This window comes from Cololabis saira, chromosome 8 (genome assembly GCF_033807715.1).
Source record: "Cololabis saira isolate AMF1-May2022 chromosome 8, fColSai1.1, whole genome shotgun sequence".
Classification (NCBI taxonomy): domain Eukaryota; kingdom Metazoa; phylum Chordata; class Actinopteri; order Beloniformes; family Belonidae; genus Cololabis; species Cololabis saira.
In genome coordinates, this window is record NC_084594.1 from 7,645,133 (window position 1) to 7,670,132 (window position 25,000).

A 25,000-nucleotide genomic window follows, 5' to 3' on the forward strand; every position below is an offset into this window, starting at 1 on the left:
AAAGTAAAACCTGCTGTGGAGCTTTGTTTTCATGCATTTCTATTTTATTTATTTATTTTTTTTAATTCTCTGGATTAGACTGCAATAACCAGGACAGTGCAATAACTTTGTGCAATATTTTCATAACAGATATTGTGGTGTACAAAAACATGTATCATATTATACTATTATATAACTATAGCATTCTGAGTAAATTATATATTGCAATTATTACTTTACTATCGTCTTTTTGGCTTTTGTATTACTTATATTGTACTTGTATTTATATTATACTAGTTTGATTGACATACCCATAGACGGCGGTAATTTTATTTTAGTTTTTTTATTTACTTAGTTGTTTTGTATTTGTGAATTTATTTCTTGGAAAAAGGGGCAGATTAGATAAGATTCTTCTTCTTTCTGCTCCCTTTTCATTCACAATTTATGAACATTTGTATTTGTATTGAATTGTTTGTTTTATTTTTTGAATGAAATAAAGAATAAAATGAATGAAATGAAAATATATATTACTATAATTCATACATACGTATTCTATATATAAGTATACAGTAATCCCTTGCTATAACGCGGTTCACCTTTCACGTCCCGCTGCTTCACGGATTTGCATCGTGTTCTGCATTCTGATTGGCTAAACAGTCTCCCCACTTCTTCACTTCCTGTGTGTCATTAACGTTACAGTTAAATATGTACATGTACGTAAAACAACTTGCCAAATTTTGCTAAAGTTTGCAAATTTTCTCCAAAACCCATAAAGTCGACAAACGTTCTGCACCGATTCTCCCGTTCAAATCCAATTACTCGGGTCGCGGTGCTGATCTCTGCAATTTGAAGCCCAGTATAATAATTGTAAAAAAAAAAAAATAAGGTTGCTACTTCACCGATTTCACCTATCACGGGTTCTTTTTGTAACTTAACCCCTGTGAAAAACCAGGGATTACTGTATATGTATGTTATATTATTATACATGTTTCTGGTACATGCACAAGTGTATATGCACATATATTTTTGTAAACGAGATGGAGATGTCAGTTCCCCCGAGGGAACTTTCCAAAGGGATCAATAAAGTCGTCTGAATCTGAATCTGTCATCGTACATCTTATTTTGAGGCATGAACTCGGTAGAGAGAAAACTGCCGGAGCTCCTCACCTGTCAGCGGTGATGGTTGTGAAACCAGTTCCCACCTGAAACATGAATGAATGAATGAAGTTTATTCAATCATGACAATAAAACACCAAAAAACATTGTGCACAGCATTAAGATTTCACACAAAACCAATAATCATGTGTTGAACAATGACTGAAAAGGCAGACGCAAACTGCTTATAAAAGCCTATCCTATATTATCAACTTTCTTTTTTTGGCTACCAACCTCCAGAAAAGCAAAGAAACAACAAAAGGCAAAGAAACATTAACAGATAGTCAATCGCACTTATAAGCTTCAAAAATAGCTTTACAAACCATTTTCTTAAAAACCAAAAGAGAATGACATGTTTTAAAATTCATGTTGGCATCATTCCAGAATTTAACTCCAGTAATGGAGACAAGTCTCCTTTTCACACCTTTTTTAGCTTTTTGGACAGTGAAATTGCAGACACCTCTAAGATTATACGGAGTCTCCTGAATTGAAAAAAACCTCTATTGAGTCAGGGAGCTTTTTTGAGTTTGCTCTGAACATAATTTGCATGATTTTATAATAAAACAAATCATAAATTCAATAACATGAGGAATTAGAAAAAGTGGCTCTGTGTGAGCAAAGTAATCAATCTTATTGATGATACGTATGGCTCGTTTTTGCAGTTTTATTATTGGATTTAAGGTGGTTTTAAAGGTGGATCCCCACAATTCCACACAGGAAGATAAATAGGGAACAATCAATGAGTGGTAGATCAAATGCAAGGCCTTGGAATTCAGTACATTTCTGGATTTATACAGGATTGTGAGTGATTTTGAAATGTTCCCTTTAATGTATTCAATGTGTTGTTTCCATGTTAAAACAGCAGCAGTTATTAACACACAACTTTAGCGACCAGACAGGTAACCAAAGGGAATATTTGATACAACTTTATTATGAAGGAGTCGTCTTACCTTCCTGCTGGGGCTGGTTCTGGTCTTCAGGGAGTCGGGGCAGAGCCGGGTCTCTTCTCCCCTGGCCAGACGGGTCCGGTCCTGCAGGGCCAGCAGCTCCGACTGCCTCTTCAGTCGGCTCTCCTGTCGGCTCTTCTGCTGGACGACCGGGTATCGCTCTGAGGCCGGAACGAACTGGTGGCTGGGCCTGGAGGACCGGCACACAGTCGGAGAAAATACTTATGCTATTCTTTTACATAAATAGTGTTTTTAACATCAGACCTTTGCAGTATTTTGACTCTATAATAGGTTTGTCCCGATCAGGATTTTTTAGCTCCCGATCCGATCACTTGAGTTTGAGTTTCTGCCGATCCTGATTTTTCCCGATCCGATCACTTTTTTTGGCTCCCGATACATTTCTGATACTTTTTCCCGATCAGATACATTTTGGCAATGAATTAAAAAAAATAATAAAAAGGATGACTAAAACTAAAATATCCCAAGTTTCTGTTGTGTTATGTGCTGATACAACAAAACGTATCAGCTCTGGTGCCACAAAATGTAAAAACATGAAATTGTAAACTAAAACAAAAAGTGCAGAATAGTAGAATAACAAAAATAAATAACGAACTTCAAAAGAGGTAGTTGAATGATATCCAGTCAAACTCACAAACACAAAAAAAAATTAAAATACTTTTTGGCTTAACCTTAGTGCAACATTCTGAATGGCACAAAATGAATAGCAGCAGCTTAATGAACATGCACAGATATAAAATTTCACAATTCAAACATGTAAACCATGTTAGTTTCACTTACTTCGCCGGTCGGAAGTGACGTTAAATGCAAAGATATATTAAAAACATTAATAACTAGGTATGTCCCGATACTTTTGGCCGATACCGATGTTTTGAAAAATGCCGTGATCGGGCGGCCGATCGATCGGGACAACACTAATCTATAATCCAGATGTTTTACACTCAGAACTGCGTTTTCTAGGCTGAAGACTCGGTTTTACCTCTGCTTGTTCCACTCTGGCCTCCTCTTTTCTCTCCCGCTCCGCTCGGTCCTGGCGAACGGCTCGTACACGTCTGCTCCTGCCGGCACACAGATGTTCTCCTTCCCCGCCCTCGCCGCTCGGCTCCTGCTGGCCGGAGGAGCGGCGGGCTGAGACGGAGGCGTGGGGGATCGCACCGCGACGTCGGTCGTCTGAACGACATCTGCTCTCAGCGGGGGAGGAGGGGGAGTTGTTTCTACAGAGAGAAAATGAAAAGTGAACTTTAATCACATCATAAGAAGAATGACGGCAAAATGGAAGTTATAGATAGATAGATATACATGTACAGATAGGTAGATGTATAGATAGATAAATGTACACATAGATAGATAGAAGGGGTACTCTAAATTTTAAGACTCGTACAACACACGAACAACTATGAAAAGATTTTCTATATCAGTCAGTGGAGTTAAACTATGGAACAGAATGGATTCACAATTAAAACAATGTCCAAACATTAACCAGTTTAAAAACAAATATAAAAACATGATTCTCACGAGGTACAAAGAGGAAGGGGTTTAGCGGCTTTTAGGGGCCTGATATAACACTATTGGGTGAATGGGTAGATCTGTGTATATTTATGTACAGAAATGGGCAGCAAAGTATATATATATATATATATATATATATATATATATATATATATATATATATATATATATATATATATATATATATATATATTTATATAAATATCTATATGGCAATATGTGTACAAATATATAGAAATATGCAACTATGTGTATGTATGTATGTATGTATAGGTATGTGTGTGGGTATAATTACAGTATATAATAGTAATATAGTAATAATAATAATAATAATACTACTGTTACTTAGCAGTGTGAGTACAGTGTGTGAATATTTATAAATACGGGTTAAATGATCAGTGAATGGGGGTAGGACTAAATAAGTTTACACTTCTTCCTACTCCTTTTTTGGCACATCAAGATAGCAAGTTTTAAAGGATGAAATTCTTTGTTTTGTTTTGTTTTTGTTTTCTTGAACTTCTCATGAAGTGTTATTTCTTTTTTTTTTTTTACATGTACAAAAATAAAATAAATCAAATCAAATCAAATCAAATAGATGCACAGATGGGTGGGTAGATGTACAGATAGGTAGATGACTTTATTCATTCCCAAGGGGAAATTTTGTTGTCATAGTAGTCCGAAATTAATACGATAAAATAATAGAATAGAGGTATAAAAGAAAGGACACAAGATAAATAGATGGGTACGGTGCTGTGCCAAGAGTCAGAGTGCAAGGTGACGGGTAGATTCAGTCCAGGTGTGTGATGATCGCAGCTCTGACTGAGGTGGACGAGTTATAACTTAATTGCAGTCGGTAGGAATGATTTCCTGTATCGACATGAGTCTTAAAGCAGGAGGAGACGGGAAACAATAAAATAAAAACTTAAACATAAAACAAAAAATGAAGACACTTCAACAACATGTAAACAGTTCTTTTTTAGGAAGAAGTAGAGCGATGATGGGACGCACTTTTAAGCAGTCTCTAACTGTCACTGTGGTAGTTTTAGTTTGGATCTTGTTACCTGTCTGGACGGCTGTGTGTTTGTAGAGGCTTGATCTGCCGGCGTCCTCCGAACCCTCCAGCTGCCTGGGAGCTGAAACATGCAGAAAACAGCACACAAACAAGCTGCAGTAAATCTGAGCCAGCATCTCCTTCACTCCATGGTTGTGTCTTTCAGTCGTGGTCACGGCAACTTCATTTAAACAAATATTACAAACTAAGAAAGGAGGCTGGTGGACCGGTGAGCTCTGCCAGACAAACACAGAGAAGAAAACCAGACTCAGAGCAGGAGCCAGAACCACCGAGCAACCGTTGTCTGGCTGTAAAGCAGCTGGTAGCAGCGAGGGGACGTCGGGTTACAAAGGCACTAAAACGCCTCGAGATGCAGCTACAGTAAAAGCTAAAAGACTGGAAACCCCCAACAACCCCCGGTACGTCCCTGAAGACGAATACAAGTGCATCAACAGATTAAATTAATAAATAAATTACAAAGAAATGATTTTTGCCAAATACAGGGAAGGTAGTGATTGTGTGGGGATTCAACATAATGTACGTATATAAAATGGTATATATAATAATGATTATGTTGTTTATGATAAGATGTGCATACTGTATATATATATATATATATATATATATATATATATATATATATATATATATATATATATATATATATATATATATAATTTATAATTGCGCTGGTAATAACAGGTTCCGTTTTATTTTTGCCGACTTTTTATGACTGTTTATTAGTATTCTTCTTTGTTTTGTGAAATTGTTTTTTTGTTTTTTTCTGTATGCTCGAAATAAAGATTTCAATTAAATCATAAGTGTCAAAATGTCTTTTCCTGCTTCGTAGCACAAACTACCAACAGTTTATAATGTTTGGTCTCAATAGGAGTTCATGACGCAAAGACACAAAGAGAAATATTTGTAAAAGTCACAACAACACAGTAACAATTTTATTTGAGCTAAATTTCACTTTATGAATGACGAGAACGTCCAAACTCACAGTTACGTTAACTCAGTTAAGGTCAACTTCATTAATCCACGAACCAAAGAAAAAGAAAAGAAAACTACAGCTAATAAAACAAAGATACAGCTGCACTGACTGGCAGATAAACTGGTGTCTTCAAGAGGAAAATCTCCTCCATGAATCATTTTAAGACCCGACGAGTCCATCCGGTGGATGAAACGTTTTCTGAGATTGTAAACGCAGGATGTTCCTGTAAAACTTTATAGAGAGGAACAAACCATCTCCAGCTCACATTTACTTCTACTGACGCATCACCAAACAGGTTTAAAGACTATGATATTTATATATATACATATATATATCTGTCCGGGACATGGTCAGGATTTTGGTTTAGGGCAAATATCAATATGGCAATATATCGCAATACTTTGCTGGCTGATTTGATATCGATATTCAAATTTTGAATATTTTTAATATTACATTTTTTTTTAAATTCCTTTTCTTCAAGTAATAAATCATGTTTCAGATGGGTTGTAAATCCAGTACGACTTTATAGTATACATGGGTTTAAATAATATTGTTAATGTTAATTTCATATTATATAAATAATATGAAAAACATATGCAAATATGTTGTAACTTTAGCTTTTATAGTCACAATAAAACGGCATGGATTATTTGAATTGCATTGTTTTGACTCAGTTTGTCCCATGAATTACCATTATAATCTGATGTACGTGCCACTTGGATTTTAAGATGCATAAAGCCTTTTACAGTTTTCAGCGAACTATGTATAACATCGCAATAATTGCAAGATGTGGATATCGCAATATCGTATCGTGACTCAAGTATCGTGATGTGCATCGTATTGTGACGTCCTTGGCAATACCAACCCCTATTTACGATTATGCTGCACGACTTTTACAGATGTTTTTTTACTGTTGTACCGACACCTGTATTTTGCAGGAACTGATTTTACAATATGTGAATTTGATAAATATAAGTAAAAAAAATGTTTGAACCATCTGAGAAGGTTTCTAAACAGTTTTTGACGTAATTTTCTCTGCACAGTGTTAGCGTCTGAGTCGTAGTATTATTGCAGTACTACTGCAGTACTATGAGAGTACTATGGGAGTACTACGGGAGTACTCTACTCACTGCTGGAGTCCTCCCGTTGTCCACTGTCCCTGGGACTTTGCTCCGGCTGCTTGTCCTGAAGGACAAACTGCTGCTGAGGACATAAAGTCAAACAGTGAGGCAGCTGCAGAAGCCTGTTTTTGCTTTTTAAACATCTTCAAAATAAAACTGTTCATCAGACGTGAATTATTAGTTTATTTAAAGGCTTTTTTTTGTATTTCTAACTCTGATTGTTGGACCATCTGACCTTCTGACTCCTCTTCAGCACTTCCAGCTCGTACTGCCTCTGCAGCGTCTCCCTCTCCATCGCCACCCTCCTCTCATCCTCCTCCTCCTGCCGCCTCCTCTTCGCCTCCTCCTGCTGCCGCCGCTTCCGGCCTTCTTCCATCTGGGCCTCGATCGCTCTCTGAGGGAGAACATGACACGAAGGAGATGATTACATGTTTCGAAAAAGCCAAGTGACAAAAACCAGGGAGCCCTTTCCTCCGGGTTTGTTCTACCTGCTGCTCCAGCTGTTTCAGCCTCCTCCTCTCTCTCTCTTCTATCTGCACGGGGTCCAGCAAGGACGTCATCGTCCTCAGGTAGCTGGAAGAGGCACAAGAAAACTACATTAATGGACTTCTGAAGTTTGTCTGGTTCTTTTATTTAATTTTCTTTTTAAATTATTTTTCAAAGCAAAGCAGCAAAACCAACAACGAAAATAATACAGAGCACATGGGTACAAGTAGACATACGGTGGAGGATCATCGTGCCAATCTATACATTTACAGTAGATTAATATTCCAAGGCCGGTTAAAGTCCAGACTTTATCCTTTGAGATGTGGCGGTATCTAGATAGTCAAAGAAAGGTCCCGAATCCGGTAGAATGAAAAGGGTTTGTTCCTCAGGGCAGAGAAGCTTCAAACGGGACGACATTTGTCACAGTCAGCAGCCATTGAGATAAAGTGGGAGCTTTATCAGAGATCCACATAACCAGAGTGCAACAGAATATGTAAAAGATCTCTGTTACTGAATTCAGCTGGAAGCTCATCCTCTAATCCAGTGGTTCCCAACCTTTTCTGAACCGCGGATCGGTTTAATATCTGACAATATATTTTCGAAAAAATAAAATAATGGAAATTGTAAATGACCTTTAATATGAGTATTTCTAAAAAAATTGTTTTTTATGTTTGTTTTCTCATTAACATTATTTAAAGCCAGGCTTTTATTTTATTGGTTATATATTAAGGACACCGATATTTAGTGCTTTTATTTTGAAGGTGTCTCGCCGAGAACTTGTAAACATCCGGCGCTTTGGACTTTCAAGGTAAAAGTTTAATGGCAGTAGAAAGTGTGTCTGAAAGACTAAACGCGTGTCGGGAATGCTAAAGTGGAGCCTAACTGACACAAAAAGCACCTGCTGATAAGGATTTGTTTTCTTTGCAAATGTTATGCCGTATTTAAGTACATCTTGAGTTTTGTTGCCATGGTTATTCATGTATTGTGGTTAACGGTAGCGTTATTACTGACTGAGTGAGCAGCTGTGTCGGTCTGGATTTAAATTAAATGAAACTTAAATGAATGTAGAAAGACTAACTCTACTTTATTTTATTCCTTTATAGCTCTTACGGTGTGTTTGCAGTGTATTTACATCCAAGGAATAAAAACATTGAGAATCATCAGTTTGAAAGTCATCCATCATCAGTCGGGGCTACAGAAATTATTTTTTCTTCCTGTGAGGCCCGGTACCAAATGACCTACGGCCCGGTACCGGACCGCGGCCCGGGGGTTGGAGATCACTGCTCTAATCCCAACAGGCAAGTTCTTGCGCCAACGTGTAAAGGGTGCTGAAACATTTTATGAAACTGTGAAATAATTGTAACCAAAATATCTGAATGTGAGGACAACTCCGTAGACGACGAGAGTGTGAACCTACATTGGCTTCACAGTTAATACAAGCATCGGAAAAGTTTGGGTTCATTCTATGCTCGGCCTGAGGGGAGATATAGATCCTAGTTAAAATCTTAAATTGTCTTTTCCATATTGAATTGGATGCAAGAACTTGTCTGGTGTTCTTGAGCTCTGATTTCACACGTTGCATCTAGTGATGAGTGTCAAATAATCAAGTTGCAGGTCAACTCAAAGCCTAAATCACCGTCTCAATCAAACTAACACCAGACTTTTAGTTTGTTTGTTTGTATTTTTAAAGCCTGGGGTGAACTGGGCTGATTACATCACATGGATGTTCAGCAGGTAAAGATCTCTCTCAGGGGACGGCGGGGACTGAAGTTCGACCAGCTGCTGTCTGAACTTATAGTAACTCGTCATCACATGTTCACCTGCTTTTAATTGGATATCCTCCGGCTGAATCCACACTGGCTCCGACGATGCTCTCGGCTCCACAGCTGCTGGTGGCGTCCCAGACCAGAGACAGACTGGACCAGGGCTCCAGCTCTCCGGGGTCCGAGCCTGCGAGCTGGACTGGAGGGAGAGCTGACGGAGCTGCAGCCGGGACCGGGGGCCTCCTCTGCAGCGAGTCCAAGTGTTTGGCCCAGCGCTCGTGGTCCTCCGTCTGCAGGAGAAGCAGCAACGTTATCCGTAGAAATTAAACGACACATCACCAAACGTAGTTGCGCGGTGTCTCCGGCGTCTGTACTGCACCCGGCTCTGCAGCAGTTTCTCTCGCTTCCGGCGCTCGGCCGTCTCCTCCCTCTGTCGGTCCAGCTCCTCCAGCCAGCGTCTCCGCTGCTCCTCTTTACTCTTGGCAGTCAGAGCCTCCTCCATAGGGGTGACCTCCTGCAGAGGCAACGGAAGTCACAATTATGGCGCTTTTCAGAGGTGTCAAAAGTATTCACATTCATTACTCAGGTAGAAGTATAGATACTAGAGTTTAAAAATACTCCTGTAGAAGTTGAAGTATCAACTCAAGTTTTTTACTCAAGTAAAAGTATAAAAGTACTGGTTTCAAAACTACTTAAAGTATAAAAGTAAAAGTAATGTAAGGGGGAAAAAAGCCATTAAGGACAAAAGCCATTGAAAATGAATGCATCTTAGTATAATGCAAATATATTAAAGAAGCATATATGTGTACTATTGAGCATTAACATGTGTTTCAGAGAGCAGGAGATATGATGACTAGTTGTCTATAAGTATTGTAATGGTGCAAAAAGTCAAACTTCAGAGGCATGTTATCATTTATCCTAACCTTTATTGGAATGTACATCCAAGTTTAGTTGCAGGAATCTGAGGGAACGGATGTAAGAACAAAACTGGACAAGAACATCTGAAACAACCACAACCAAATTCACTCTATCCGGATGGAGCAATTTAACTGGATAGTTTTTTTTAAAGGCCGAAATGAAATAGAGTAACGAGGCTGTTTTTAAAATGTAAGGAGTAAAAAGTACAGATAATTGCGTGAAAATGTAAGGAGTAAAAGTAAAAAGTCGTCTGAAAAATAATTACTCCAGTGAAGTATAGATAACCAAAATTTCTACTTAAGTAAGGTAACGAAGTATTTGTACTTCGTTACTTGACACCTCTGGCGCTTTTATACTAGTACCTACTAAGCGCAACTCAACTCCACTCGCCTCGCGCTCATTTGGTTTTAGACACCCAGATGAGAAAGTAGAGGTTGGAGCGAAGCTGCTGTGACGTATTTGATTGTTTATCTAAACTAAGACAACAACACTAAAGATGTAGAACCTGGAGGAGATGATATATCTGCTGCTGGGTCTGTGGTTTGTGTTCGATATCAAGTTAAAAAATTAGAGTGAAAGAAGCTTCAAGTGGCAATGCTTTTTTTTTTTGTTTGTTTGTTTGTCTCGGTGCTGATGAAAAGTCTGTTGGAGCCGTGAGCAGCTATGAAGTGACTGAGCTCCTGGTAGATCTGGTCGTTCCTTATCGCCCGTCTATATCCCTTTTTAATTCTCTCCTCAGCCACCAGGTTTATGAACATCTGCACCTCAGAGTTGCATCACCAAACAGACTTTTGCTGCCATTGCCTGTCGGATAAAATGCAGAAGCCGCGAGCTGCTCTTGCGCTGATTCCCGTTTCCTGATTCAAACGTCTGACGGCCCCCCGACCAAGTGTAAAAGCACAAAACGGGGGCGTGGCGAGTCGAGTCGCGCTGAATAGGTACTAGTGTAAAAGCGCCATTACTGCAGCACTTGCTAAATGTCATAACGGTTTATTGCAGAAACATTCAGACCTCACCAACAACTATAACATTTGTAAAGGTATTTAAAATAAGATTTCACTGGGATGTTTTTCTCACTGTCTTCCATCACATTTGAGTTTAGCGAGACCTGTGAGGACGAGGTCCAGAGCTGTGGTTCCCGCCCCCCTTCCCTCCATTCTTCACTTAATTATAGCTGGTCACCCATTTTCCATTTCCAACTGGGCCAAATGTTTAAAAAGGATGACAGATCTGGGCCGCCGGCGGATCCATTAACTCCGGAGCCGTGTTCAGGATGTGGTTTGATTGATGTCCCTCTCCGAAAAAAACTAAATTAGTAAATATCCCTTTGAACAGAAAATGTTAAACCCTTTTTTTTCCCCTTTCATAGGCCGACAAACCTTTTTCAGTCTTAATGAATTGTCTGTGACATGTTTGAGTCTAGAAACTGTGGAGAAACTTCTTCAGAAATGTCATAGCTGCTGTTTTAAGGAGGTGGAGTTTGAAACTTAACTCCAGCCTGCGTTTGGTACCGCGCGCCTCTTTTACGTTGACGTGACGGCTTGTTCGACAGATTTTTTAACTGTCATTAAGTCCTGGTGGGCTGCAAACTGTCAGCAATTAAACCCAAGTAAACTGAGACTATTATTTGGGTCCTGACGGTTACATCCCAGCGATAAAACAGAGGCGTTTGTAAACTCTGGTTTCTGTAACCTCGGGGTCGGACGCTCATGTTCAGCAGCTGACTCGCTCACGTTGGAAATTCAAGACATGTTGTGTCTAAGCCAGAAATGGAAATGATTATTCATACTTTTATCTCCCCACGGCTGGATTACTGCAGTTCTCTTTTTACTTGTCTGAACAAAAGATCCCTGTTGGAAATGCAGCTGCACAACTTTTATCCAACTCCAGGAAGAGAAAGTACATGATCACTCTGATTTTTGGGGGTCATGTTCTGGGTATGGGTCTCTGGAAAGCGTCTAGAGACAACTTTTGTTGTATTAGACGCTGTATAAATAAAATTGAATTGAATTGAATTGATTTTAAAACTCTTTTCCAGTAAATCTCAGAGCTCTTGCGCGCTTCTGAAGGCGCTGGTGATGCCTCGTTTTTGGGGTGATGATACCACCATCTCAGTCTTAAAAGTGTCAGGACACTTAAAAAACAGCTGAAAATATTTTTAATCAGACAGACTTTTAAGTGGTATTTTATGTTGTTTTTTAAATCTATTGTTATGTTTTTATTGTAAAGCATTTTGTGACTGTTGTCTCTATAAAGAAATGATACTCACTTATCTAACAATTTAGGAAACACCCCATATCGTGCATAACTTCAGGTGCTTATCAATAATATATTTGACCGATGGCAGACAAATGGGATCATTACTTTTCAACATTTCTTTATAAAAAGGGTGTAAGGGCCAGTAAGGGCCTGATTAGGTAATGATTAATAATTTAGTCAAAACAGTTAAAAATGGGTAATGATAATTTCATTATAATTCATAAGGTTTACATTCACCCTGAAGTCCAAAATACTCAAATTTATGGATATTGTGGGCTATCAAACAGCGCAAATAATGTTCAAAGCAAAAAATGATCTGTTACCAACAAATATACAGAAATTATTTAGTATTCATGAGGGAAGATATGATTTAAGGGGCAAAAGTAATTTTAATGTCACATTAATACGCACAAACAGGAAAGGTTTTTGTGTTTCAGTCAGCGGGGTGAGGCTATGGAACAAGTTTTCAATGGAATTAAAGCAATGTCCAAATATTAAACCGTTTAAAATAAAATACAAAGATATTATTTTTCAGAGGTACAGGGATGAGCAAAATGCTTGGGTGCAATGATACAGTGTTTATTTTTTATTTATCTATTTTTATCCTTTTCTTCTTACACTAGTCAGTAGCTTATGTTGTTACAATGTTTTTATTGTCTTGTTTTGATTGTTTTTGTTTTTTTATTTTTATTATTATTTTTTTTTTTTATTATGTTTGCATAATGTTATGTTCGCATGTGTTAGCTAGTCATATTTAAGGAGAGGGGGTGAGAGTTTATAAGTTTTACTTCTTCTCACTCCCTTTCGAATATGTACTTGTTATGTCTCATGTTAAGACGATTGTCTTATTTTCTTTCTTTTTTTTATATATGATTCATATTCGAAATAAACACTACTACTACTACACCTAAAATTCATAGTTTAGCAATGTGTGATGAATGATAAAGTCTTTTCTTTTTGTATTTTAGGTTGTGATGTCACTAATTTTGTGACCGTGGTTTGATGCAACAAGAAGTTAAGTTTCACTTTCAGTGACTTTCAGTCTTTTGACCGTGCGTTGGACTTGTAATTTACTTTAATCTTTTCAAGTAAACTTTTAAAAGCCAAGGAAAGTTCTCATGTCTCATCGCTCGCGTCCAAAATAGTGTTTTTGTGGACTGACTCAAAAGGTGGTAAAAATATGAGTAAGCGGAGTGCCAAAGGGGATTATCCCATCTATGGGAGGGAAAGGATTCAGCTGATGGCACAAATCCTCCGTGTCTGACCTGAGAAAATGTTAAAAAAAAAAGCTGTAATTTCAACTCCATCATTGATATGTATGTATGTATGTATGTATGTATGTATGTATGTATGTATGTATATATATATATATGGTTATTTCATAGATTCTTATCTTCAGAATCTGTGGATTTAAACCAAATTAAAGAAGAGGAAGAGCTTGTTGGTGTGGGAGAGACTTGTTGTGATGAGGTGGACGTTACCCCGAGTCTGAGGCTGGATCTGATGGCTGCAGGCTGCTCTCTGTGGCTCACGGAGCTCTGACACGATAACACGCTCTCTGCTTTCTCGCCACCCTGAAACACATGCATTTAAATAAATACATTAAAAAGGAAGACGCTGAATTCCAGTCAGTCGGCTCTGGGGCCAATTTGCCCTTGGTGAGACGTCTAGGCTCGACTGTTCACTTCAGGATCATGGTTATGAAGAAAGGAAAGAAAAAATATCCGGGGATGTTTCTCTCTTAATCACGTGACCAGATGACAGCAGCAGATACTTTAAGTTTAGACAATTCTCAGAGAGAGAACAAAACCTCCAGGTGAACGTGAGAATACGAGGTTGTACCTGTAGTCTGTCAGGGAGTGAACACTGATGATGATGATGATGATGCTGCTGTTGATGCTTTTGCGCCACCTGCTCGTCTAAAAACAGACAAACACAAGAAAAAAAACTGAAAATCATTCACTTTCACAAAATCCTCATTGTTTAGATGTTTGCTTTGTGACATGCTAGAAAAATGGGTCACGACTCAAAAATGTTACTGTACTAATTAAAAAACATAAAAGCTCCCACTTTGGTTATTAACCTGGTGATGCTGAAGTTTCAAAACATGAAAGTGTTCAGGCCTCTGAACTTCCCATTAGTCATGAACATCTGCTGCTGCTGGACTCTACGATCCAACGTGAATAATTGATTCACCACAGCGATGAAGACGTGGCTGAGAATCAATCTGAGTCAGACGCTTATTGACTCATTGTTTCCAAGTTTTTCTGTTTTTTTTTAAAGATTTTTATATTTTTGACATTACAACTAAAATGTAACAATGACATAACATTAAAAGCAAAGCAAAATAAAAGAAGGAAAACAACAAAGGTGCACAGATTTTAACAACAGGTCAGGTCAGTGAGCCACTCTGAAACCAACAGCAAAGGAAAAGCCACGTGGCAACATTGGAAATTCACCTCCATCAAAAGTCCCAAACATAAATCCCAGACCATCAATTACAAATACATATATACCGACACAGAGGGATGTGAAGAACCTGTGCAACTGTCTATCTTCATAAACATCTGCCTCACATTCTCACAAAGATGTACACACAACTCCACACCCTCTTCTTCACCCATCAAAAGAAGATGACCATTTCCACCAGTAAGTATTAAATTTACCCATATTGAGGTTCAAGGAGAAGGTTATTTTTTCCGTAATATATATACTTCATTCATAATTCCTGTCCATTCCTCTTTTGTCGGGGTTTCTTTAGTTAGCCACCTCCTTAGAGCTTTTTTACTGGCTGCTAACATTATTTTAAACAGGTATTTGTCACTCGGGTCTCCAAGTTTTTAAAACATACGCACTTGTTGAATTCAGGATCAAGGCCCAAAGTGTCACCATTATCTTGTAGAAATACTGTAGGTCTTGATGGTGGGAGTAACTGAGGAACATTTCTGACACAAACTACTCAAACACTCTGCAATGCTTTTGATCTGTTTATGTTAGAGACGTCTGAGAGGGTGATGTCCTGCAAAGAAGCTACAGCTGCAAATTTCACCACGTGAGCAAAGAAAAAGCCTAAAACAAAGATAATTATGTTTAGAGGAGTGTTCATGTTCATGTTCTGAGGTTCATTTCTGCTAAACAAACGAGCAGGAAGTGGATGAAATAACGAGGAGGGAGGAGCATGCGTTAGAATTCTACAAATGAAAAGCTGGACAGTTGAAACTTGGACAAAAACTGGGATTTCTAACAAGACAATGAACCCAAACAGCCACACAGAGCTGGCTGCAGAGTGAATACAACACATCAAACTTTCTAAGAGACTAGATGATAAACTTGACCTTAAAAAAACAATCCAAAACAAGTTAGAGCTCGTGCACAGTTAGTAAGTTAGTAATAGTAACAAAAAGCAGATTCTGCAGTAAAAAGTGGATCATGGTGCATGCGGACATGAAGGGATAAAGATCTCTTGTAACACTCTCCAAGTGAACAAATTAAGGAATCTGGCCTCCCACCAGCAGGTAGCGCTGCACCTTTTCTAAACACAAATATATTGTTAACTGTAGAAACAGAACGTCTGGTACACTGCGGCATTTAAACAACACTCACGCTGGGTCGTTCAAGCTATTGCTGTTCCTGAAAGGTCCAAACTGTGCCAAGAAAAAAAATCAGCACATTGATCTGCCTGACAGATCATCTACATACAGTTTTATACAAGAATAACATTCAAGTAAGTAAGTAACTTACTTACTTACTATCAATATGACTCTGTCCTTTACAGGATAAGTAAAATGGATCACTGCAAAAACTCAAAATCTTAACAAGAATATTTGTCTTATTTCTAGTTAAAATGTCTCATTTTAGTAAAAAAAAAATCTCATTAAACTTAAAACAAGACTCTTCACTGGAAAAAAAAACTATTTTCAGCTGTTTCAAGTAGATTTTGACTTGAAATAAGTAGAAAAATCTGCCAGTGGAACAAGATTTTTTTGCTCGTAATGAGAAGATAAATCTTGTTCCACTGGCAGATTTTCCTACTTATTTCAGGTGAAAATGTATTTGAAACAGGAGAAAATATTCAAATAAGTTATTTTTCTGGTGATGACTCTAAATGTTGAAATAGCAGTAAAACCACATTCATTAATGAAATGACATAAGGGATGGAAAGGGGGGATGGCAGTTTTACAGGGGGATGATTTGGACCGTTTTTATTTCGGGGGGGATGCCATCCCCCCTCATCCCCCCTCAACTCCAGTACTGGCTGTCACGCTTGCATAAACCAAGCTTCGCCTCTCTGTTAGTTTTTAACCAACCTGTCCATCCTGCCTCGACTTCTCTCATCAACAAGGTGTTTTTGTCTTCAGCTAGTTGAACATTTTCGTTTATTATCACTGCTTGGAGAATACCGTACTCTTGGAAAAACTCTGCTCCTGCAGGACTTGGTGCAGCCACCACTGTCACCAACAGATAGTTGCATTAACAAATGACAATACAGGAACTATTTCTCAGACAGTAAGGTGCGTGTTTAGGTTGCAATATATATTATTTGTTTTTGCAAGTTTATCAAAGTTAAAAAAAAAGGTAATAAAAGATTGTAGTTTGCAAACTTTGCTGCATTTAAGGATACTTCAGTTGTTTTGGTAAACAACCCACTGATGCATTACAAATCAATGTTCTCACTTAGCTTCATCCGTTCTTCCAATGTTAAACGTTCCCTTGCTTCACTTTATTAATTTGTCCCTTGAAGGGCGATTAGGTTGATTGATTAGATTAGATTAGGTTTGCAGCAGATATAAACATTCAGCACACATTCATCATACAGCTACGTTCAGACATAAAAACATACATGATGCGAGCAGAGAAAAACTACATCAGATGCACCGAGCAGCAGAGAAGCAATAAAAAGGCTGATTACCGATCAGCATAAATAGTTTTGAATACATTTCAACAACTCAGGTGGCAGCATAGACCAGGTTCTAAACCACAGAGCCACAATTACCTCCTCTTCTCTGCAGCGTTCAAAGTCTTAATGGAGAGAGGCACAAAGGAAAATTTGTATCTTCAGCAGATCTTCTACCCTAAATCGATGAATTTGAGCTATGTATTAATGCATGGATATATGTTTGTATGGATGGATGGATGGATGGATGGATGGATGGATGGATGGATGGATGGATGGATGGATGGATGGATGGATGGATGGACCAGTAAGAACAAATCAAACCAAATCAACAGATCGACACATGTTCAGTACTGTATGTTCAGAGGTTATTTGCAAATACTTCAAGTTAATAACAGTATGAAAATAAACTAAACTCTACAAAGCTAATCAAGTGCAACAGACAGATGTGTTTTTACTAATATAACTGATAAAATATGGACGAGAGAAAACTTTAAATGGACGTATGGTTGGGAAAAAAGATTACTTTCAGAGCTCGAAAGCAGATATATTTTGATTTGTGACTTGAATACCAAATCAATCACTCACTTGGTTTTAAGGAGCCCAAGTTTGAAATGATGTCATTTAATGAGCTGCTCAGATTTGAGAGGTTTTATGACATGACAGACCCAGATCAGCCCACAAAGTATTCTCCAATCTCCTCACTCAGGCAGGGAGGAGTGTTGTGACACCAAGGGCCCGATTTACTAAGATCCTAAATAAAGAGTACTAAATTGCGTGTGCACTGAAAAAGTTTGCGCGTGCTGTTTGCGTGTGGTTTACGGGTGATCAACTAAGATTGCGTGCGCAATTGATAACAGGTGCAAACAGCAGTATTTAAATGAGCTGTTGCGCGTCTTAAGGTTTGCGAGCGCAAACTGCGCCATGGAGAGTGGATGGAAAGCACAGTCACAAGTCACAAGCGCAAAATGAAATTTGACGAGTTGGAGTTAGAGATATTAGTGGAAGAGGCAAATAAACACATTAAACTACAGCAAATAAATTTAAACATTACCAAAAGAAACGCAATATCGGAGAAAACCTGCGATAGAATAAATGCAGTTGGTAACACAAAAAACGGAAAAACGTCTGGTTTTTCATATTTCAATTTTAGGCACAGATCAAAAATACGAAATAGAAAAACGGGCCACAGGACTGAATTTGATTTTAATATTGAATTGGTCGGGTTTACGTGAACGCGCGGTGCTCGGCATGATCTGAGGAGAAAAAGACATCAGACACAGAGCTGGAGAGCGCTTTGATTCAATCTATTTATGAGTTAAGTTTTTATTCAGATGTCCACAGTATATTGCAAATATTATATATTATATAGCAAACACTGACAGTAAATGTGTGACAGACGGGACCATCATATGGCAAGAAGAGAAGAGAAGTGTTCAGAACAGCACAGAGCGCACACTAAAGGCTGATTTATGGTTCCGCGTCACACCAACGCAGAACCGACGGCGTAGGCTACGCGGCGACGCACACCGCACCGCGACCCTATACGCCGTCGGCTACGCCGTCGATTTAACGCGGAACCATAATTCAGGCGAAGCTGCAGTCTCTGCGCTGATCCTGACACACCGGGTCGGAGCGGATTTGGTCATGATGTTTAACCTGTGTTTTTTGATTAATAAGCACGGGTTTTAATTAAATGTAATTTACGAAGGATGATTTCACGTTCAATAAGATAAGTAATCAATAAAATACAAAGTTTTGCACAAAGGCTTGGCCTGCTTGTGGGCGAGTGGAGGGGGGCACATTAAGAGAAGGTGGCAAGAAGGCGAAGAACTAAAGAAAAAGTGGCCTTTAATAAAACTTAATAAAACTAATAAAACCATTTTTAAAATAGCATGCAGCAGAATAAAGACTCTCTCTCTGCGTATTCTTTGATTTTGGATGTCGCCTCCTTGCCACAATAACGGCAGCAGCAGATTAGCACCTTCCTTTCGAACGTATTAAATACAGACGCAATCACAATACGCGCAACTACTTTCAGGCTTGGTAAATCTCATTGCGCGTGGTAAATGGAGCAATTTGCATCTTCCCCTCCCAGTATTTAGCGCTCTCTGCCGGGTACGCCCCATATTGATTATTCATCAGGGCAAAAGTACTAACTGAATTGCGTGTGCAATTTTGCGCATTTCAGAGACGCAGTCATCTTTGCACGCTGTTAGTAGATCAGCTCGCACTTTGGTTTGCGGGTGCTGTCAAGTTTGCACAGGTTTTAACACACGCAAACCTTTAGTAAATCAGGCCCCAACACTCCTCCCTGCCAAAAGCTGATGAACAGAGCTGTTAAAACAAACCAGGCCTTGGTATTTTCACCAAAAAGGGTCACAGACATTTCATCAAGACCTCATTAAAAAATAAAAGACACCATAAAATGTCCCTTTAGTGGTTGCGTGTGTGTCTTTGTCTGTCGGTACCTAGTTCTCTCTTCCACTGAGCCTTCCTGGCGGTGATGGCCGCCCTGCTGTCCGGCTGTCGCTCCTCCAGCCAGCTGAAAAAACATCCAGACAACCTGAAAAACAGCAGAAACTTTCAGCTTTCTTCTAAATACAGAAATCAAAATGCTACAAAACTGCTGGCACATCTACACCGGAGAATTAGGTGGCTTTTGTCTCTATAACCCCAACAAAAGGGAGACGAGTGAAAGTATAAGAAGGAACTCGCTAGAGTACTCCAGATTCATGCAGAATCATTTAAAGCAGGATTTTAACGTCTCCTCGATGTGATTAAATCTTGTACAAATGCTTTTACCTGCTGTCTTTTTCTGCTGAGCTTCTAGTTGTAACGGCTTCTCGTCCTTCTCCGTTTTTCATTCCCTCATCTCCTTTTCCATCTTCCTCCTTTTCTTCTCCATTCACAGAACAGATGTTGTTATGGTCTGTTTGATTTCCTAACAAAGAAAATGATTTTAATTCTACAAATTCCAGCTGTGATACCCGTGTATATGCAGGCCTTGTCGGACTGAGTTAACCGTACCTCCACCTTGTGGGCCCTGGTCCTCGGCTGGGTGTAGACCATTGCGGGAGGTCTGGACGGAGCTGAGGATCTGCTGCAGCTGGTCACCGGTTAGACAAACAACTCTCTGCTTCACTTCTCTGTCGCCGCTGGACGGCTCGTCCTTTACCGCCGTCTTTGCACCTCCTCGCGTCCCAGACTTCGGCGGCTGTCCTGCTCTGCCGTTGACTTTTAGGGGTCCAAGAGTCGTGCAGAGTTTGTGTTTGTTTGACTTCACCTTGGGTGCGCACACGCAAAGTTCAAGCAACGGTGAATATAATTAACAGGATGCATCAATAACCTATATCTGCAGCAGCTCTCTCGTGACAATGCCTTGTTTTGGTTTCTATTTGTTTTTTTTATTTAGTTTCTTGCCTTTATCTTTCCTCAACTTTCATTACTTTCTTAATCTAAGCAGTTTTAGTTTCTTTTTTTCATTTTTTATCTGTCATACTTATAATTTATCTTTATCCTTTATTTAGTCTGAGTTCATGTTGTCCGAATTTCCCCTCTGGGGATCAATAAAGGACTATCTTATCTTATCCCCATCTTATCTACTTTGGAAACCACTTTTGTCTTTCACAAATCGAACTGGCTCATTTACAAAACTTTCATAACTCTCAATCTGATATTAATGCTCATTTCACTCTTTTATTGGGCAGAAGTAAGAGAAAACTTATTTTCTCTCCATGTCTCAAGTTTGTATTACTTTGTAAAAAGACTAATCATCAGACTAATATTTAAAATATAAGCAACTGCAAAAACTCAAAATCTTACCAGGAATATTTGTCTTATTTCTAGTTCAAATGTCTAATTTTTAGTCAAAAAACTCATTACACTTAAAACAAGAGTCATTACCAGAAAAAATAACTTGTTATTTGACAATTTCCACCTGTTTCAAGTAAATTTTCACTTGAAATAAGTAGAAAAATCTGCCAGCGGGACAAGATTTATCTTCTCATTACAAGCAAAAAAATCTTGTTCCACTGGCAGATTTTTCTACTTATTTTAAGTGAAAATCTACTTGAAACGGGTGAAAATTGTTGTTTTTTCCAATGATGAGTCTTGTTTTAAATGTAATGAGATTTTTTGACTAAAAATGAGACATTTTAATTACAAATAAGACAAATATTCTTGTTAAGATTTTGAGTATTTGCAGTGATACTTTTCATGATTGCTGTAAAATTCTGGTGGCACTGATTTTTTACAGAATAATCCAGCCTTTACCTTGGCCACAGCTTTGACACTGCCTTCCTGGAGGCTCTTGGATGGAGCCAGGACGGTGCTCCTTTCTTCAGTGGCGGTCGTGATGGAGGTAGAGGAGGGAGCAGCTCCTCCTGTCTTCAGCTTGGCCTCCCTGTGCTTCCCCGCCAGCTGTTGGAGCGGACGCTCCACTCCCCGAACATCCTCCAGACAGGACGGCTGCCTGGAGCCGAGGACGTTAGCTGCTCTGGACCTGACGGACGGCTGCTGGGAACACAACACAGCTCATCAGGTCAGATCAGACACCAGGATGCTTTCGCCTGTCCGCGTGAGAGACATCAGTCCTTTCTGTGAATGTCAAAGTTGTTCTGGAGGAGCCATAAACATGATCCCTACCTTTGGTTGATTTCTCTCTTTGCCTGCAGAAAAAGAAAAAATGAACAATGAACAAAAATCACTTTTACACTGCAAAAAAACACTGTCATCAAAATTAAATCAATAACTCTATTTTATTTTTATTCATGCCTGAATAAATTTTTCCTCATCAATTTATATGATTTATATGAAAGTTTATTAAACAAACTATATTTACCTTCAAGACTGACAGCATATCAAAGTAAAAACCTACAGTCCTCTCATTCAACAATAATAACCAATTTCTTTATTAATATTTTACTTTTTTCTGACACAGTAACCATAGAAATAATACATAGAAAATTCAATATTTTTTTTATTTTTAAGTGTTCATTGTAAACTGAAATTAAAGAGACCACCACATTTTTCTTTAACAAATTCTTCATGTAAATTTTTATATCATTATGGATACCAAAGGTCATAATTCATTTCCTTTATTTGTGTTTTTTTTTTCTTCAAATTATTTGATTACACAAGCAGTGCCCAGGCCTCAGGAACTTATATGATGCATCTGGTATTTTAATGTTAAATCTAGGAAGTAGTGAAAAGAGCAAACAGCAACATCCAACAGCAAAATAAAAAGTATAAAAGCTGAAAATCTCACCGTGACTGAGTAAGATCAATCTGGGTTTTCCATTCTCAAGTTCAAACAGTAGGCCATCCCTGTTCAGACACAAAACAGAGCAAAAACAAGACCTTTTTATAATATATGGCATCATTGGCCTTTGAATAATATTTGCATATCGTTGTGATTAATTAAGCATCAGGTCCATTTCAATAATGCTGATATACAGTGTAATTTGGCTACTATAATTCTAAATAATGCAAGTTCAAGTTGATAATTGTGTGCATATTTAATATTTAAAATTCATGTTTCATCTCCAAATTAAGTCCAATTTAAATCAGTAACATTTGCTATTCATTCCTTTTCTGAGGTGGAGGGGGGTGTTGGAGGCTGGTTATTCTGTTAGATGATTTTGGGACTAGTTAGTAGTCGTGTCAATCCTTAAAAGCAATGGAGTCAATCCTCCAATAGTGTAGAAATAGCGGTAGTGCAGTCGCCCCACATATCTGATCTCAACTGATGGATGAAAACATTTATAGTGAGTTCAACATCATCATCCACTTCTCTGTGTTATTGAGCTGCAGTTGAATACAAGCTCAGATGGAAACTAGCTGAACCAGGATGGAGCTGATGTTCTACAATCACGCAGGATCAGGAAATGACCAGGTTATTGTTTTGGTATCGGTCTTGAACTGAACTAGTCTTGGTCTTGATACTCTCTGGTCTTGGTACTTGGTACTGATACTTGCTTCAGTGGCAGGCTGATCCCACCACGATGCAAAACCGAACGCCACAGAAAGTCGTTCCTTCCAGCTGCCATCAAGCTCTATAATGTACAATAATTGTCCTATGTGCAATAATCCAGCACTTTATTCTTAACACTTTATTACTCAGCACTTTAGTACCCCAGTATTTTAATTTTAAATCTAATTTAAATTCTAAGTGATCCGTTTTATTTTTATTGGATCTGTTTTTATCTTGGTGTTGAATCCATGCATGAAAAACGCACTGATGCTGCTGCTGTAACACTTTAATTTCCTGCAAAGGATTAATAAAGTATCTTATCTACTCTTATCTATCTCACCAAGATAAAAACAGATTATCTCTGGTCCTGGTTCTCTCTGGTCCTGGTTCTCTCTGGTCCTGGTTCTCTCTGGTCCTGGTTCTCTCTGGTCCTGGTTCTCTCTGGTCCTGGTTCTCTCTGGTCCTGGTTCTCTCTGGTCCTGGTTCTCTCTGGTCCTGGTTCTCTCTGGTCCTGGTTCTCTCTGGTCCTGGTTCTCTCTGGTCCTGATATTTTCTGGTCTTGATACTCTCTGGTCTTGGTTTAAGGCGGTCTTGACTACAAAAGTCTACCATATACAGGACTGTCTCAGAAAATTTGAATATTGTGATTTTCTGTAATGCAATAACAAAAATAAAAATGTCATACATTCTGGATTCATTACAAATCAACTGAAATATTGCAAGCCTTTTATTATTTTAATTTTGCTGATCATGGCTTACAGCTTAAGAAAACTAAAATATCGTATCTAAAAAAATTAGAATATTCTGGGAATCTTAATCTTAAACTGTAAACCATAATCAGCAATATTAAAATAATAAAAGCCTTGCAATATTTCAGTTGATTTGTAATGAATCCAGAATGTATGACATTTTTGTTTTTTTAATTGCATTACAGAAAATAAAAGAACTTAATCACAATATTCTAATTTTCTGAGACAGTCCTGTATAACCACGTTTGCGCTTTACCTAACTATGACATGCATAAACAAATACAAAGCATTACACTGACTATGGGGGGGAAACAAAACATACCTAAATGTTGTCATAGTTTATATTCATTTCTTTATTGTATAAATAGTGACGCCATATTGATGTTTTGCTACTAATATTATTAAACTGTTGAGCGTGTCTTAACCTCAAATGCTTTAAAAATGATAGCTCAGTGTTTCATATCATTAGTAAGATAATTGTGTTGGTATTTTTGGTTTCCAGACATAAATAATGTGTTTATATTTTCTGGATCACATGTGCTAGTTAGCTACCGTTTCTGATCAAAAATCACACTCACCCGAGATTCATGCCGGTAATAAATACGCTCCAAGACAGCAGCAGGTTTAGAGACAATCTTCTAAAAATAGAAGTAAGGTTTGGTAAATAGGTTAAAGCTTTAAAACAGCATTTTTAATCCACTTGTAGATGCACCGCAGTGCATGACTGTGTGTATGCTCGTTGCTGTCGACGACCAACAACAGCGTCGCTGATTGGCTGATTCAGGATCGTGTTTGAACTCACGAGCCAATCAGAGACGTCCTCTTGATATCAGATGACGTCACGTGCAAGGGTTTAATAAATAAATATAATTTCGAGGATTATAGCAGGATTTTACAAAATGAGCCAGAGAAATATGCTTGAGCACATGGGAATGAGGGTAAAAATCAGAGACTAATTAATAGCCATCCATGACCTAAAAATGTACTTAAATATACTGATGCTTAGTTAATAATCATTTTGCAATCAGATATAAAATCACTGAGGAACAAATCAGGGCTAGGATTGGGGATGGAATAACAAAAGAATCACAATCACATCCTTAATAAATCTTTTTTTTTTTAAATTAAATAAAAATAAATAAAATACGTCTGAACGCAAAAAAACCCTGCAGAGGGAGTTAAT

The 25,000-nt window shown here is 38.3% G+C and overlaps 1 protein-coding gene across 1 annotated transcript in view; it reads right to left on the bottom strand.

Moving 5' to 3' along the window:
- Positions 1 to 24,554, bottom strand: part of LOC133449102 (coiled-coil domain-containing protein 66-like) — a 28,437-nt gene extending 3,883 nt beyond the window's left edge. Inside the window, exons 1-18 of the mRNA XM_061728235.1 lie at positions 24,396 to 24,554; positions 22,364 to 22,422; positions 21,742 to 21,764; positions 21,370 to 21,612; positions 20,125 to 20,380; positions 19,900 to 20,038; positions 19,566 to 19,660; positions 14,043 to 14,119; positions 13,682 to 13,774; positions 9,403 to 9,537; positions 9,081 to 9,313; positions 7,263 to 7,347; positions 7,010 to 7,168; positions 6,784 to 6,856; positions 4,670 to 4,741; positions 3,079 to 3,313; positions 2,085 to 2,271; positions 1,147 to 1,181 (exon numbers count right to left, since the gene is read on the bottom strand). Coding sequence (XP_061584219.1) covers positions 1,147 to 1,181; positions 2,085 to 2,271; positions 3,079 to 3,313; positions 4,670 to 4,741; positions 6,784 to 6,856; positions 7,010 to 7,168; positions 7,263 to 7,347; positions 9,081 to 9,313; positions 9,403 to 9,537; positions 13,682 to 13,774; positions 14,043 to 14,119; positions 19,566 to 19,660; positions 19,900 to 20,038; positions 20,125 to 20,380; positions 21,370 to 21,612; positions 21,742 to 21,764; positions 22,364 to 22,422; positions 24,396 to 24,406 — 2,210 coding nt within the window. The 5' untranslated portion in view covers positions 24,407 to 24,554. The remainder of the gene's footprint in view (positions 1 to 1,146; positions 1,182 to 2,084; positions 2,272 to 3,078; positions 3,314 to 4,669; positions 4,742 to 6,783; positions 6,857 to 7,009; positions 7,169 to 7,262; positions 7,348 to 9,080; positions 9,314 to 9,402; positions 9,538 to 13,681; positions 13,775 to 14,042; positions 14,120 to 19,565; positions 19,661 to 19,899; positions 20,039 to 20,124; positions 20,381 to 21,369; positions 21,613 to 21,741; positions 21,765 to 22,363; positions 22,423 to 24,395) is intronic.
- Positions 24,555 to 25,000: the final 446 nt, after the last annotated feature.